Source organism: Zonotrichia leucophrys, chromosome 1 (genome assembly GCF_028769735.1).
Source record: "Zonotrichia leucophrys gambelii isolate GWCS_2022_RI chromosome 1, RI_Zleu_2.0, whole genome shotgun sequence".
NCBI lineage: Eukaryota > Metazoa > Chordata > Aves > Passeriformes > Passerellidae > Zonotrichia > Zonotrichia leucophrys.
The window spans coordinates 69699164-69714340 of NC_088169.1; the positions used below are offsets into that span (position 1 = coordinate 69699164).

Consider the following 15177-nt stretch of genomic DNA (forward strand, 5'->3'; position numbering starts at 1 on the left):
TGAGAGGAATATGTGGTGTCAGCACTGGGAGATATTCACAAACAGCTGTTGCTTCGAGCTGTTGCACAAAGGTAAAAAGACGCTTCCAGGTGAGCAGCTCAGGCTGCAGCTTTGCCTTCAGCACTGGTGAGATCACAGCTTTGCTGGAGCCACTTGGCTCTGTAAACACAAGCCCTAACTTAAACACAGTTACTAGGAAGGAGAGAAGCAGAGAACCTCTCCAGAACACAGATCCCCAGCTCCACTCTTTGGCTCTGGGAAGGCTGTTCTGAAGGAGCTGTGCATTAAAACAAGTTTGGTCAGCAACCTGGACTGCACCCAGACACTTGTGTTCCTTTGTAAGTGACAGGCTCTTCAGCACAGCTAGATCTGGCAAGAAACTTAATGGCCTCTGGATAATATCCCTCTGTGGAACAACAGGAAGTTCCAACAGGCTTTAAATCCCTTCTTCACCCTGCTCGAATAAATGTTAACAGCTGGACAAGTGACCTGAACAGCCCCTCTCACCTAACAGCCTCGCATGTTTGTTTTGGCTTTACCTTGTGACAAACAAAATGCTGTCACAGGATGAGTCAGACTTTGGACTTGGCCAGGTTGAGGAGCAGGACACCATTCTCTACAAGCTGATCTCATGCCAGAGTAGCACTTTTTTTGAATCAGTCTGCCTGTGTGCCTCTGTGAGCAAGCCTATATGCTAGACCAAAGAAGCTCAAGTAAATGATCACTGAGCTGCTACGCTGGGTTGATTCTGTGCTGAGACACTTGACAAACCAGTGTTGTCCCTAAATTTGGGACTGAATGACATGTCACATGGCAGTGAACAAGTTAAAGCATTGCTCAAGATCATATGACCCATGTTATGGACAATCTGTCTTCAAATAACTTTATCAAGGAACTCAATTTTCATGAAGTTTCTAAACTGCTCTTCTTATTTTAATAGAGCAAATACATCAGGGAAACTTTGAAGTTCTGATGTGCTTTTAGCAAAAGGGACTTTTTTGCAGTACTTGTGATGGAGAACCAGTATTTAAGGCTGAAAGGTGGTCCTTCAGGATGCCCTGGCTGTGTCACCTCTCCTTGGTACGCCACACCTGTGACAAGGGCAGAGCCATTACTCGGGGCTGTCCTGGGAGGACAGTGCAGAGCTGTGCTCGCCGTGCTGTGGATGCCGCGCACAGCAGGGCGGGCAGAGGCCGTATCTGAACCGCACAACTGCGGGTCTGCCCCAGCACAGCCTTTCATGCCGAAATGCAGCAGGTGCCCCAGCAGGTGCTCACAGCGACAGAGGCTGTTCACAGCCTTTCCCCTGATACCCTGCACCAGCTATGCCAGACCCAGAGAGCGAGATCTATCTCTTCCTGACACTGCTGGGTTAATGGTTAGACTTCATGATATTAGAGATCTTATCCAACCTACACAGCTTTATGACTCTATTAATGAGAGACCCGCTGGTGGCTAACAAATGTTGCTTTTACACACGCTGACAAGCCGAGAGCCCACGGAAGGGGAGCGGCTGTAATAAAACCCCTAAGCTCTGTCAGCTGAGAGCGGAGCGCTCGGCAGCACGGGAGAGCAGCACGCCGTGGGCTCCCCTTCGGCCAGGCACGGCCACCTGCGCAGGCTGAGCTCCGGGCCGGGCTGGCGGTGCTAAACGAGGCCGGCGATGCCGCTGACAGCGCAGATCCTCGTTGTGTAATCAGCCTGAACGCGCCGCGGGCCCGGGGCGCGCTGCTGACATGGCCACGGTGCTGACGTGCGCTGAGCTCCGCCAGCAGCGTCCCCGGCGTGGGGACAAGCAGGGCGGCGGCGGCAGCCGCGGGCGGGCACAGGGACCCCGCTCGGCCCGGGGCCCGGCCCCGCCCGCCGCAGCTCCTCGCCCCGCCCCCGGGCCCGGTCAGGCCCCGCCCGCCGCAGCGCCCCGCCCCCGGGCCCGGGCCCCGTCAGGGACAGCGGCGGGACGGCGGCTCCGGGCCTCGTCCTCTGGGCGGCCGGGGGGCGGTGACGGCGCGGCGGGGGACGCTCCTCCGCTGAGGGACACGGCCGCCCCCGTCCCGCCCCCGGTGTCCCGATGTCCCGGCGCTGCGGGACGGGCCCGGTGCGCAGGGAACAGCCCGGCGGGACGGGACGGGACGGGGTTGGCGGAGCGCGGCCCCCGTGCGTGGGGCTGTCACCGAGCTCGCTGCCGCCCGGGGCTTTCGCTTCCACCTCCTGAGCACTCGCGATTTGTTTCCTGGCGCAGGGTTTGAAGCCCAGACCCAGAAATGAGGAAGGTTCTGTGCGTGGAGCCCGTCATTTTCTGCTACGTGTTTGCGTTTTCCCTGACGACCCCGCTGGTGCAGCAGTTCATCTACCGGCGGCTGTGGGAGCAGGAGTACAACTCCACTTTTATCAGCGACAGCAATGCCAGTCACTGCGAGCAGAATAAGAGCAGCCCGGCTTATATCAAACAGAAGGCAAGTGGCGGGGGAAGAATAATAATTGTAAATAAACTTGCTGCCAGGAGGTGCTGCCTCAGTATAACCTCCTGTTTCATAACCTTGACCTGTAATTCTGCGGAAAGCCGTAGTTTTGTAACCTGCTCCCACTTCACTGTCTCCTCGCTCTAATGTTATGCTGTAGGTAGAGACAGTGCTTTAAAGACAAAGATTTGTCTCCAGGAAGATACTGAGATAAATTCGTATTTTAGCGGGAGTTTAAGATCGCCTGAGAGAATGGGGACCAGATTAGCATTGGGCTGACATGACCGCGGGTACAAGTGGAGGTGGAGGCTCCTCCTCCCGCACCACTGTGCGTGTTGTGTTTGTGAGCCGCCCGTTGTCTCTGTGGCTCCTACTGTTCTTTGTAACCGAGTGAAGCTTAGCAAATGCGCTGCAATTTTGAGGAACAGTATCTAGTTTAAAATGCATGTGTTTCAGAGGAATTACAAGAATGAGGAACAGAGGAAATTAAAATCTTTGTGGTTTTAAAACGTGGAAAAAATTTAACTGATCTTTACATGATTAAATATGGTTGATGGTTTTTCAGAGCACTAGTGTGCCTTGCTGGAATACAAGGACGTCAGGATGACAGGATCCCATGGTCAGTTACATTTTTAGCACTTTTCCATAGTTCAGTGTGCTGGATAGCTAGTTGTTGACTGGCACCTCTTCCATTGCACTTCCAGTGCAATTTTAATGCTACACTTAAGCAGAGCTGGCTGAGATCTGCTAGCAGAAGAGATGGTCATTCTCCATTTCCCTTCCCCCTCTCACCCCACGTGTTGTGTCTTGCAGTTCTGCAGTTACAGGTTATGGTTTGGATTTGAGTGGGGCACTGATTCAACAGAAAGGTCATCTCTTGTTTTGGGGTTGCTGTTTTTATAATGTTGGGGTTTTTTTCCTGAAGCAATACACTGCTCTGGCACACTCAGTGGCCGCATGATTTCTGTGTCTAACATGAGAACAGCAGAGAGAACATATTTTCAGAAGAGGTGCAATAGCACCATGCTTGTCAACAACAACTGGCAGTTGGGTTGGATAAAGTGAAAGATGAAACCACTTCAGGGCCAGAAAAGTAAATGATTCACTGTGTAAATTACACAGAAGTTGGGGTCACAGAAAGAGTCAATTGGCATTTCTTTACACTGCTGAAAAGGTGGTACTTGAAAAGTTTTGCTCACATCCCATATCTGAATCTCTGATGTGCTGCATATGTGCAAGACTGAAAAGACTGAATGCCTGAGCTTAGCTGCCTCATTTGTCATATATAAAAGGAGATTGCTAATGGAACATGCTTCCAGTGAAGGTGATCAAAGAAATAATTCAGGACTTCTAGTGTGGCATATGTTCTTTGTCATGTGACAGAAGCTGGTCTTATAGAAAAAATGTGAAAAGGTCAATAGAATTGTGGTCCAACATGGCTTCGGGGCTGACCCATGGAGGTAATCACCAGTTATTGTTGGAGTAATGCTTGCATGTTGCTCCCAAAAAGTGTTTTATTTAGTATTAGCTCCCCATTTGATGCTGTGTCTGGCAATTTTCTCTAAGCATACAATTCTAATTGCAGAGCCCATCAAGAAATCAACGTTTCAAATACATCTCTGCATTTTGCAACCCCCTGAAATTCAACCTGACTTTCAAATTGCCATCACCTATGGTTCAAGACATGACTTAATTTTTTTTTTCTCAAAACACTGAAGCAGAGTGTTTCATTTCAGCTGAAGTTTAGATAGCATCTCTGATTTGATGACACATTCACACTTTACAGGTCTTTTGCTTACAAATTATAGTTAATTTGATATTTGAGAACATGAGTCCTTCAAGACAGCAGTTGAATAATGGCCAACAGAACTTCTTCGTTTCCCTTTCCTGCCAAATTTCCGTTCCCTGCATTTCAGTAATTGCCAGTAGGGCATGAGCTTTTGAACAATTACACTCTTGTCTGGATGCCTTGCTGCATTTTTATACCACACTAGTTACCATAGTGTAACAATGTAGGTGCTCTAAACACCCATTAATTTAAGTGTAAATGGGCCTCTGTGCTGTTATAGTCCTGTGCGTGGGCCAAAGAGCAAATCCAGTAACTTAATTCCAAACCCTTTCACAAGGAAGTGTGAAGTAGGTGTTCCAGATTTTCCAAGACCTTCCTAACCTAAACTGAATTAGGTTTATTGGATGTTGTAACTGTTGCTGTAAGGCCCTGTTTGGCATTAATGTTTAAAAGAACATCTCTACTAACAGTTAATTTAGTGTAAGTCCTTATGTTCTGAGAATGAAGAAGCTTTATACGAATCTCACCTATTTCAAAGCAAAATGTAAAAGGAAATTGAAGACAAAAATCACTTGGAGCCTGCATAAAAAGTAGAATATAATTCCAAATGGTTTGTCTTCACAAAATTTAGATTAATTATTTTTTACTATTTGAAAAAAATAGTCATAATGAAGTGAGTTTCACGGTAATATGGATATAAACTGAAGCATTCTGATCACCAACTTGGATAATCCTTTTTTAATATCTCAGAAAGAGCTGTATTATTAATCATTAAACATTGTTTATCATCCCATTGATTCATTATACAATCCATTAATTTGCCCTTGCTACTCTAATATTTTATCTTATCAGCCTGTGATTTTATTTGTCCTTTATATTGTTCAATCTCAGGTGCTGCCCTTCTCTCTTAATTTAATCCTTATATAAGTTATTTGCTTCTTCATTATTGTTCTTTTAATTTTGAAATAGGTGATTGAAATACCTATTTCAGTCCACTGTGAGTAATTTTTCAGAGTAGAGTGAATTTGCAGATTAAAAACCTATACCTTTCCCTTCAAATATATGTAGTTCCATTGATTATTTAATGGAGTTATGTGATTTTAAGCTGAAGGTTTGACCTATCATTTTCTATATTCTTTTACTTTGGCTTCATAAAACCAGAGAGTGAACAGTTGCATGCCTTACACTCTAAATGGATTTTTCCTGTACTTATGACTGTAGTCTTTTTTTCAGTAGACATCAAGTTTTTTATCTCAGCACGTTCATGCTCACGTGTGTTACCATGTGTCACGTGGATGTGAAGCCATGTTTTGTGTATTGCACAACTTCTTCCCAAGTTTTGGGTTTTTCTTTCAGTTTTACACTTCATTATGGTCTGGCAATAATCTCTGTATTATGTTATTCATGTGGGCTGAGATGATACATATTAACATTTAATTTTACTTTTAACATAGTAGTATTTGTTTGATACTCATGGCTTTGAACAAGACAATCCTAGTAAAGAAGCAATGTCTGCAACTACATAGAGTTATTTCTGTCGGCAGCAGAGGAGTTAAAGATCAGAAAAATGTTTTCCAACTCAGTTTGTTCAGTCTTCATGGTTTTGACTCTTCCAGGGTGACAGCATTGCTGGCAAGTTACCAGGATGTCATGAATGCTAAGGCAGTCAGACACCATAAGGGAAGGGAGAAAAAGACTTTGGAGGGCTGGGGATCTTGAAGGCTTTCCTTGGGAACCTCAGGATCAGCTGAATTTATTCTTGTAATAAAGCCTGGTATCTTGTAAGCAAAGGAAGAGATTGAATGAGAAACTCATGGTCTCTGCCTGTAAATATAAATACAAATTTATACAGCATTCAGCAGCTTTTAAAATTCCCCAGGTACATTCCTGTAAGTTTTAGGGCTTTTTCATGATTTTGGATGCTACTCAGTCAGGATTATGTTAGCTACATAGGAGACACCTGAAATGTGGAGTATAGATGGCTTGAATACAGGCTGAGAATGGCGTGGGCAGGTTTGCAGAAGCGTACCTGTTGCTGATTGAAGAGCACAATGCCTGCCCAAGTCAGTGTTGTGCCTCAGAAAACTCCAAGAAGACTCCAAAGTTTCTCTGCATCTGAAACTTTATTTTAGCTAGTATAAAGGGTTTGTATGAATAAAGTTGCTTCCTTTTCCCCTACTGTCTGATCAGGTGGGTGTCTTTGAAAGAGCTGTTGTGGCTACTCTCATCAGGTACTCTCATATCTGCATTAAAAACAAGATCAGAATTTGCTTGCTGAGGGTCCTTTAGCAGCTGGCTTCATAACAATTCTTTTTAATTAAATATTCTTTAGTTCTTTTTTTCTGCAGGCATTCATGCTCTGTTAAATGGTTGGTTTTCAGTCACATTTAATTTTTATACTTCTGTTAAAAAGAAGTCTGAAATTTTTCCTATAATGGGTGTTTATTTTTATAGTGCTTGCTGCTGTTCCTTATGTGAATACCTGCTGTGGTGTATGTGTAGAGACATCACTGATTTGGACAATTCCTGAACCCAGAGCTTTATAGTGTTTGCAAAACCCATTAATTCATTTACCTGTGAGTCAGTACAGTATTTAAACCTGTATTTCACTTTTTTGGTTGTTACTGCTGTTTGTAATAGTACTAGTAAGATTGTACAGTGGGATGTCAGAGCAAACTGTGATCTGTTTAGTTGCATAGTGTGCTCTAGTCCATTAATTCTTCTTTGTACCCCCCTCAGCAGAATTATTTGGGAGGAAAAAAGAGCTCCTGTGAAGAGGGAGCATTGAGTGTGTTCCTTAATCGGTGACTGGCTTACTACTGATTTCTGAGTAGTATTAAAATAGCCCATAGCTCTTTTGCCATATCCTGTATTGAAGGAGATAGTTGCAGTTAAAGATACTTACAGTTCTTGTAAGTACAAGTTCAAAAGGATAGTTCTCTTGTCTGCATTGAAACTTCTCTGTCAACATTACTAGTAAGACTCTGTCTTCAGCTTTAAGTTTTGGGTTAAAATGTAACAGGGAATGTTTGAGGAATATTGAAGATCGAATTACAAAAGTCTGAATATACATGTTTTATATATAGAGTATATAGCCTAGTATACCAAAATGTCATATAATGTTATAAAACTACATTGCATGTATTATGTTTTATAATAGTATAATTTATAATCTGTAAACATGCACAGTGATATTCATTATATTGCATACTAATAATTATGTAAGCAATATTGTGACAGATTTTTTTCCCCAATTTATTATAGTATTTACAATTATTTTTATTTTCTCTTTGCAGGAAGTCCAAGAAAAAGCCTCTGTTTTTATTATGCAGTTGGACTTAACTAGAGCCATTCCCAGCCTTATAGTTGCCTTTGTCGTTGTAGCTAATGGGGATCGCCAGGGACACAAAACGTCTTTAGTTTTACCATCAATGGGAGCTTTGATTTCTAGTATTAGCTTCACTGCAATATCATATTTTTCCTTGTCACTCTCTGTCCTATTTGCATTTGCATTTATTTCTGGACTGTTTGGGAGTATAGCAACTTTCCTTGGAGGAGGCTTTGCTTACATAGCAGAGGAGTGTCATGATGAGAAGCAGAAAACAACACGAATAGCTGTAGTGGATTTGATTTTTGGAGTTGTATCTGGATTGGCAGGATTGTCATCTGGCTACTTTCTAAGAGGAATAGGCTTTGCATGGACATTTGTGACAGCATCTCTGCTCCATGTCATTAATATAATCTATATTGTATTTTTTCTGGAAAATACCGTAGGCGTATCTCAATTCCAGCATGAAGCACCAGTATCCTGGAAAGATCTTCTTAGGGAGACATTTTCTGGAGTGTACATGCTTTTTCAAACTGCCCCTTATAAAAAGAGAATTTTAATAATTGTGTTACTTTTTACATTTATGACTTATTTGTTTACTGTGCTGGGTGGGAGTTCACTTTTTACACTGTATGAACTGGATGAGCCACTCTGCTGGAATGAAGTATACATTGGATATGGAGCAGCTGCATCCACTTCTGTCTCACTGACCAGCTTTTTAGGAGTTTACTTATTTTCCAAATGTCTCAAAGACATTTATATTGTCTTTATTGGGATGTGTTCTTACATTGGAGGAATGATCATGGCTGCCTTTGCCAAAACTACTCTGCTCATGTTTTTAGGTGAGTTCAGAATCAGTTATTCCATGGTCAACAATGTATATGAAAATACTGCTGTGTTATCTGTAGTGAATGCAGTTATTGGATATTGAATGTGCCACCTTGAAAGGGTCACAGAGAGGTAAAATATAGATGGGTGATCAGCCTGATCTAGGATTTGATTAAAAGTTGAACTGTGTGGAGAAACAATGAAATTACCTGCTTATGGTTTTAGTGCCATAGAAATATACTTGATTTATAAATTTCTCTGTTCTTGGAGAATTGTGTCTCAGTGCACTAGTAGTCTGACTTTTCTGCTGCCTTTTACTATTTGGGTAACTAAGTGTTCAAAAGTATATGACTAATGCAGTTGCAATATATTTGTAAATCCCTGGATTTTAATTGGTTCAATGTCTCATGGCTGCTTTACAGTGAGAGTGCCATCTTTGTTCTGCTTTATGCCTATTCCTGTTCTCCGATCCATGCTGTCAAAAGTGGTTCTCCCTGGTGAACAGGGTAAGTAGAATTGTTTTTAAACAATAAAATAATATGGTGCCTCTGAACAGAGATGCACAAAGATTACCTTTAAACAGACAGATATTGGTACTTTAAGATTCCTTTTCTTTCAAGTTCTATATAATATAAGCCTGTGTCTTGACATTAACGATTTCTGGTTCTGAATTAAATATAAACAATACTGTGTTAAAAAGTACTGCAAGTTTCAACTTTCAAACAAAATACTGTTCTTAAATTAAAGACCATGGGAAACTTGAAGCAGGGAATGCCCAAGATTTATACAAGTGTTTCACAAGGGCTTCTACATTCACAAGATTTAGCATGCAGAGAAAGATATGTTATTTAGTCAATTTCTCACTTACTAATTTAAAAAGGTAAGCAGTAGGTGGTCAATCTTCATAGCACTTGAAAACAATTAGACTTGTATCCTGAGCTATGGAGCAGGATCCCAACTTCAGGCCTGTGGCTTCTAAACATATTCCTAGAAACGTAATATAATACTTCTCAAAGTCGTTTCCTTATGGAACACAGAAAAAAGCATGTCAGGCCTCAAAATATGGCTCTAATATTCCATATTTTGCTTTTGGGGAGTGTGTATTTTCTAGATTTTGGGAAACATATACTTTCTAGAAACATTTCCCTGAGTTGCTGTGTTTTACTTTTTAAAAGATTAATCTTCATACACTAAAACAAAGACCTCTTTTACTAGCTGTGCCAAAATGCACCTCTGGTATTGAGTTTCTTGGCATTCTTCAGGGCTTTGGCTATTTGAGTAGTTTGATGAAGCAATCAGGTTGCCTCTTGTCATCCTTTTCTGCTTACCTAGTGTGATTTTGGTTATGGTTCTGTGACTATGAATGCAGCTCCAGAAAATGTGTTCAACAAGACACTTGTGGGATAGACTGCCACCCCAAAGGGTAGTTCAGTCCAAAAAAAGTTGTTTGTTTCTTTTCAAAAATGAGAAGGCAGTGGTTTTAAGCTGAACCAGCAGTCCTCGTTGAATCAGTATTTTCCACATATAAAAGTGAAGGTTAGAGAAGGAAGAAACAAGAAAGGGAAAAGTAAAATGAAGAGAACTGGAAGGGGTAAAGGATGGAAATGTGCACAACATGGTTAGTGAGGATGAACAGGTTAAACTTGATGTGATAAGCAAATGCAAGAAAGTAGGCATGGTGACAGAATAATAGGAAAGAAAAATAGTTTCCATCAACAAAATGTGTTATTTGTTGGGTTTTTGTTCATTTAAAATAACTAGCATTTTGTAGGAGTTGCCACGGTTTTCACAGCAAAGTGTGATTGCTTAGTGCTTGTAACCTGCATACTTGCAAAAATACTGTCAACACATATATCTTTTGAACCATGTTTGAAAACTTCAGTACTTTGAAGAGGTTTGGTTTGGTTTTGTTTTGTTTGTAATTTGCCCATTTATTTTTGGCAGGTGCTGTGTTTGCTTGTATTGCCTGTTTAGAAGTTGTGACCGGCACAATGTCAATTTCAATTTTTAATATTCTCTATGCAACTACTGTTGCATGGTTTTCAGGCTTTAGCTTCCTCCTATCAGCAGGCCTTTGTCTAATTCCACTGTCTGTCCTGTGGTAAGTACAGATCAGGAGGGTTCTTCTGACTGCTTTTGCCAGGAATTTTGATATGAATTGAAACTTTGTAGTTTAGTGCGGTAGTTCTCAAACTTTCCTATCTGCTAGTGTGCTGTACTGGCTCTAGCTTCACACCTTTCCCTCATCCAGCCACTTTCCCTCAGCTCTGTGCTGTGAATTTCCCCCAAACTGAAGATAACTGAATGCATTGCCAGTGGGATACACCATACCCTTGACTGCACATGTGACTTCCCTCGGTTTGAGACCTTTACCTGGTCTTTCTGCCAGGAAAACCTTTCCCTGAACTTAATTCTGCAATCTGAGCTCTTCTAGATGCTAATGAGGGTTATAAACATGACAGTCACCCACTTGGGTTTAATGGAAAGCTGTCTGTCGTGGTCTTTGGTCATGGGTACCTTGTGACCCAGTGCCATTAAAATCTGTAAAAGATTTTAAAGCCCAAAAGAATAAACTTCTAAACATGTTTTAAATAAAGGCCTCTATAGCAGTTGTGTCTAATCATACCTAGTGGCCATCTAGTAACACGGACAGTGAAATACCATTCATGACTACTCATAAAGCAAAGATCACCTTACATTATTTCCAGTATAAATTACTTCTTTTTAGGATGCTGAAACAAAAATCTAAATGGCAGAGGAATCACTTTTCATTAGATAGATTTACAGTTGGGGGAAAAAAATGTTTTTTCTTAAAAGGGTGGCACTCTGGCTGGAGACTTGCATATTTTTTCCTAAGACTTTACCTCGGTTTCCTTTTATCTCTGCATCAGCTGCATTTTAAGATTCAAATAGGCAGTGTAGATTTAGAACATTTCACATAATTTCAAGTCTATTCCTGTTTCATTATAATTATTTACAGTCTTTACAGAAGATGTAAAGACTGTGTAAATAATTATAATGAAGTAGGAGTAGACTATACTAATGGTAATGTAAAGTAGTAATGGGTCTTAGACCTGAGGGAATTGAAGCAAAGGGGTCTTGCATGTGAGAAGAATACTTTCCAGTAAAGTAATAAAATAATTGAGAAATTCAGTTACATTAACAAAGGCACAGTAAGTACTTGTTCTCTTAAGTATTATCTTTAGTTTAGTTCAGTGGAAGCAAAGAAAGTGTCTCTTCTGTTATCAGTTTCAGATATCTGACCCTTTCTTTTTAGTGTCATTCAGTGTTGCAGTTGGAGAGCAGAAAGGTAGTTGTTCCAGTCTGTAACAGGCAGAGTAGTTTAGTACTGTGCTCAAAGGCAGCAGTAATGATATTGTCTGACTTGTGTAATTAGGGCAAGTAGTGTCACTGCTTTTGTTCACTAAGATACATTTGTGCCACAGAAGATGGCTGCAGAGAGCTAGCCTGTGTGTTTGTTGGTGCTGAATCAGCATGCTATACTGAACTATCTCAGCTAAAGATACCTGTCTTATCTTTGTCTTACAGCTGGCTTCTGTGCACAAGCTGGAATGGGGAGGACTTGGCTTTGCTGGTACCCGAAGAAGTATCCAGCTTAGAGAGTGCTGATAGTTGAACAAAGGATCCACATACCCAGGATTTCTAATCTGACATGCAGTGGCACAAATAGTTATGTCACACAGAAACCACAGAGATAACACAACACAATCTCCCAAGTGGCCCTGCAGCAATAAGCACTAAACTGGTACCACTCAATACCCAATCTCTTTTTAGCATTTGACTAAAGCTAGCTATTAACTATGGAAATAGGCTGACAATTGAGATTAATGCTGCTTCAGCATGAAGGAAAAAATAAGGTAGGATGGTACTTTTTCCACTTACTCTTTCTCAAGTTTGAGAATGTCAGCTGTGGATTGTGATACATCTTGTATCACTCTAAGTTGGGTGGCAAAGACAAGCTTAGCAACCCAGAGGATGCTGGCACTTCTGCTGAAGCCATTGCAGCTTGTGCCAGCGGAGGATGTGGTCCACTGCATACATCTTGAAAGGCCTGTCTTAACACTGAAGCCCCAAACTGTCTAAAATTACTAAACTAAAAAGTAGGTTTTTTCAGAAAGCAAACTGGAGGCAGTACTTACACCTGCCATAAGCACACTTACTGTTCTGCAGCTAGCAGAGTGTTTGTGTAAGTTTAACATAATATGTGTGGACCTTGCCTGTGACTTAGCTCTTGAAATGGATTTTCACACAGAACTGTCAGAAAATTTCTTGCAGAGAAATCTTGCAGAGTGTGAAGTTTAGCCTAAACTTACATTTTGCAGAGGCCATATTGCATATTTATCAGTTTCCATATATTAAGGAATGCATACAGACATCTCTGTTTTGTCCCAGAGATACTTGTTTTCTAGTTAAGTTGGTACTTAGCTTAAAGGTTTCTTTAAGTGAAAATCTGTGATAGCATTTCTTATCTGTAGATCTTTATTTTTTTAACAACTCTGAAATGAAGTGACAAAATCAAATCAATAATCTATTCATCTTGCAAGAAATGCAGCATAATTAATGAACATTTGAACAGCACTTCTAATCTTCAAAGCACTTTAAAAATGCTATTCAAAACATTCTTCCATAATAGATACTATCCTCTCGGTTGGATAGAGAGAAATTAACAGAGAGGACAAGTGAGATGCCCAGTGCCAACTGGTGAGACTGCCAAACCTAGGAATCAGTTTCAGCACTGACTCCTCACCTTTTCCCTGAAAATCTTTAAGTAGAAATTATCCTGAGTATTAAATTCTAGAATGCACAGCACAGCAGAAATGTGAATATAACATCATGTTAAGGACCACTCCCATCTGTTGATTTTGTTAAGAATTTGACAGCCAATACTGTTCTGATCTCTCAAAGTTGTGTGTGAACCTTTTCCCCCAAGACAGATTAGGCAGAAAAAGCAAAACAATGTAAAGCCGTTGCCTTTAGAGAATGAAACCTGTAGGAAAGCAACTACAATGACTTCACACGCACACATCTTAGGATGAAAATGCAGACAGACATAGCATGTATAAACAATGAGCTGCTTACAGCCACTGATACCCATCCTATGAACAGAGACTCCTGTGGAACTTCCCAGTGGTACTCCACCAAAAAACAGTAATGCCAAATCATGATGATACTTTTATAGATCCTTTATAACTGAATGATTGCATTCTTTCTAAGTTATGTATCATGATCACAGAGAAGCCTGGAAGAAGGTTCAAATAATTTAAAGGGAGAGCTTACAACATTCAGGATACCACTATCTGCCCATCACAGGTGAAAACATGGCCATTTATCCAGGCCAGAGGGAATGGGCTAACACCTCTAGCTAGCTCTTACACTTCTGTCCTGAACTCCCAAGACTGATGTTGGCAATTAAAGATCATTAGCTTTCTCTCAGTAGCTTAGACGAGGGCCAGAAAATAAAACTGCTTAATGCCTTTGAGGCGTCCAAGCTACTGCCAACTTATTGGAAACATGAGCTGAATGCTACAATAACCAGTGGGTCCAAAACATAATGAGTACTTGTAGAGAGATTAAGAAAACACTGATGTAAAGGATTTTAGCACAAACATTACATTGTCTTCCTTGCCTCTTCATTATGCAGTTATGTAAGGCTTTATGAAATTAACTATTTCACACAAAACTGCCTGGAAATAAAAAGCAGATGCAGAAGGGACGTGTACCTTCACTTGCTCTTCTTTAGTGCACACCTCTCCTGGTACTTGGGAGCTCACAACAAAGTGAGCCACTTGCACAGTGGTGCTGTGTCAGTCCAACAAGCATGTACACCTCAGGAATGGCTTTGTTATGATTTAACTGCACAAAGTACATGCTGAGGTTTCTGGTGGATGGAGCACTTAGAACTGGCTATAAATTTAGGCCAAAACCATGGAGGATATGAACTGTGTTTTTAAAAAGCCTTGCACAGTGGAAGCTGAGGAGCCAAGTACTAATATGCATCAGATTATTAAAGCAAAATCTATTAAGTTTATAATAATTTCTTTATTTGTGTATAAATACAAATTATTTTGACATAATAACAATAAAGTTTGGGTTTTTTAAACTCTGTTGCATTTGGAGTTGTTCTGCTTCTAAATTTTGTTTTTTGACAAATGGCCAATGGCATGACTGATAGAGGATTGTTGGTGTAAACAGGAGCAGCACTACGGTATCATCTATTTTTTATGGTCATAACACAAACAGCAGAGCAGATGTGCTTTTGTTTCCCTCCTGCACCTGAGGAGAGGAAAAGATGCCGCCCAGAATATTGGCACCAAGAGGAGGTGTGGGGAGTTACAGAGTAGGGACAGCACTGCCACCTGCAAGAAGCCATGGTGGGGGGCTTGTGTTGCACCTGCCAGAGCAGCAGAGCTGGAAGTGCCTTCCTCCCCTTACCCAGGCCAGATCTGTCCCAGCTCCAGTGCCCAGCACACCCCACTCAGCTGCCTCCATGGGTTGCTCTGTGCAGCACCTGCTTTACAGAATAAGGCTTGTACAAAATGGGAAGAATGGGCTGGGGCAGGAAGCCCAGTCCACAGCCCAACCCTTGAGCACTGAGAAAATGTAACCCTTCCTTTTTACCTCAAAAGCTTTTTGCCTGAGTCCTGCTTGACTCCCATTTCTCTACTAACAGCATAAATTCTCAAGACAGGCCTCTTACACATACTGTTTGCTTTCCAGCCTAGCTAACCCCTAGGATTAGCTTCCTTACAGAC

The 15177-nt window shown here is 41.4% G+C and overlaps 1 protein-coding gene across 2 annotated transcripts; it reads left to right on the forward strand.

Moving 5' to 3' along the window:
• Nucleotides 1–1939: 1939 nt before the first annotated feature.
• Nucleotides 1940–14535, forward strand: SLC46A3 (solute carrier family 46 member 3). Of its 2 annotated transcripts, XM_064716764.1 has the most exons (6): nucleotides 2405–2453; nucleotides 3025–3078; nucleotides 7545–8418; nucleotides 8827–8910; nucleotides 10349–10505; nucleotides 11954–14535. In XM_064716764.1, the coding sequence occupies exons 2-6, from the start codon at nucleotides 3076–3078 to the stop codon at nucleotides 12039–12041; spliced, it is 1206 nt and encodes a 401-aa protein (XP_064572834.1). In that variant the 5' UTR covers nucleotides 2405–2453; nucleotides 3025–3075; the 3' UTR covers nucleotides 12042–14535. The 2 variants fall into 2 exon arrangements, with proteins under 2 accessions (XP_064572826.1, XP_064572834.1); XM_064716756.1 differs by lacking the exon at nucleotides 3025–3078 and having other exon boundaries at nucleotides 1940–2457; nucleotides 7549–8418.
• Nucleotides 14536–15177: the final 642 nt, after the last annotated feature.

Bases quoted from the DNA above. Each gene is read 5' to 3' on its own strand.
- SLC46A3 (XM_064716756.1), top strand. From the start codon at position 2,262: ATGAGGAAGGTTCTGTGCGTGGAGCCCGTCATTTTCTGCTACGTGTTT. The intron at 2,458-7,548 runs GTGGCGGGGGAA...CTTTGCAGGAAG, and splicing joins TTATATCAAACAGAAGGCAA to TCCAAGAAAAAGCCTCTGTT. The intron at 8,419-8,826 runs GTGAGTTCAGAA...GCTGCTTTACAG, and splicing joins TACTCTGCTCATGTTTTTAG to TGAGAGTGCCATCTTTGTTC.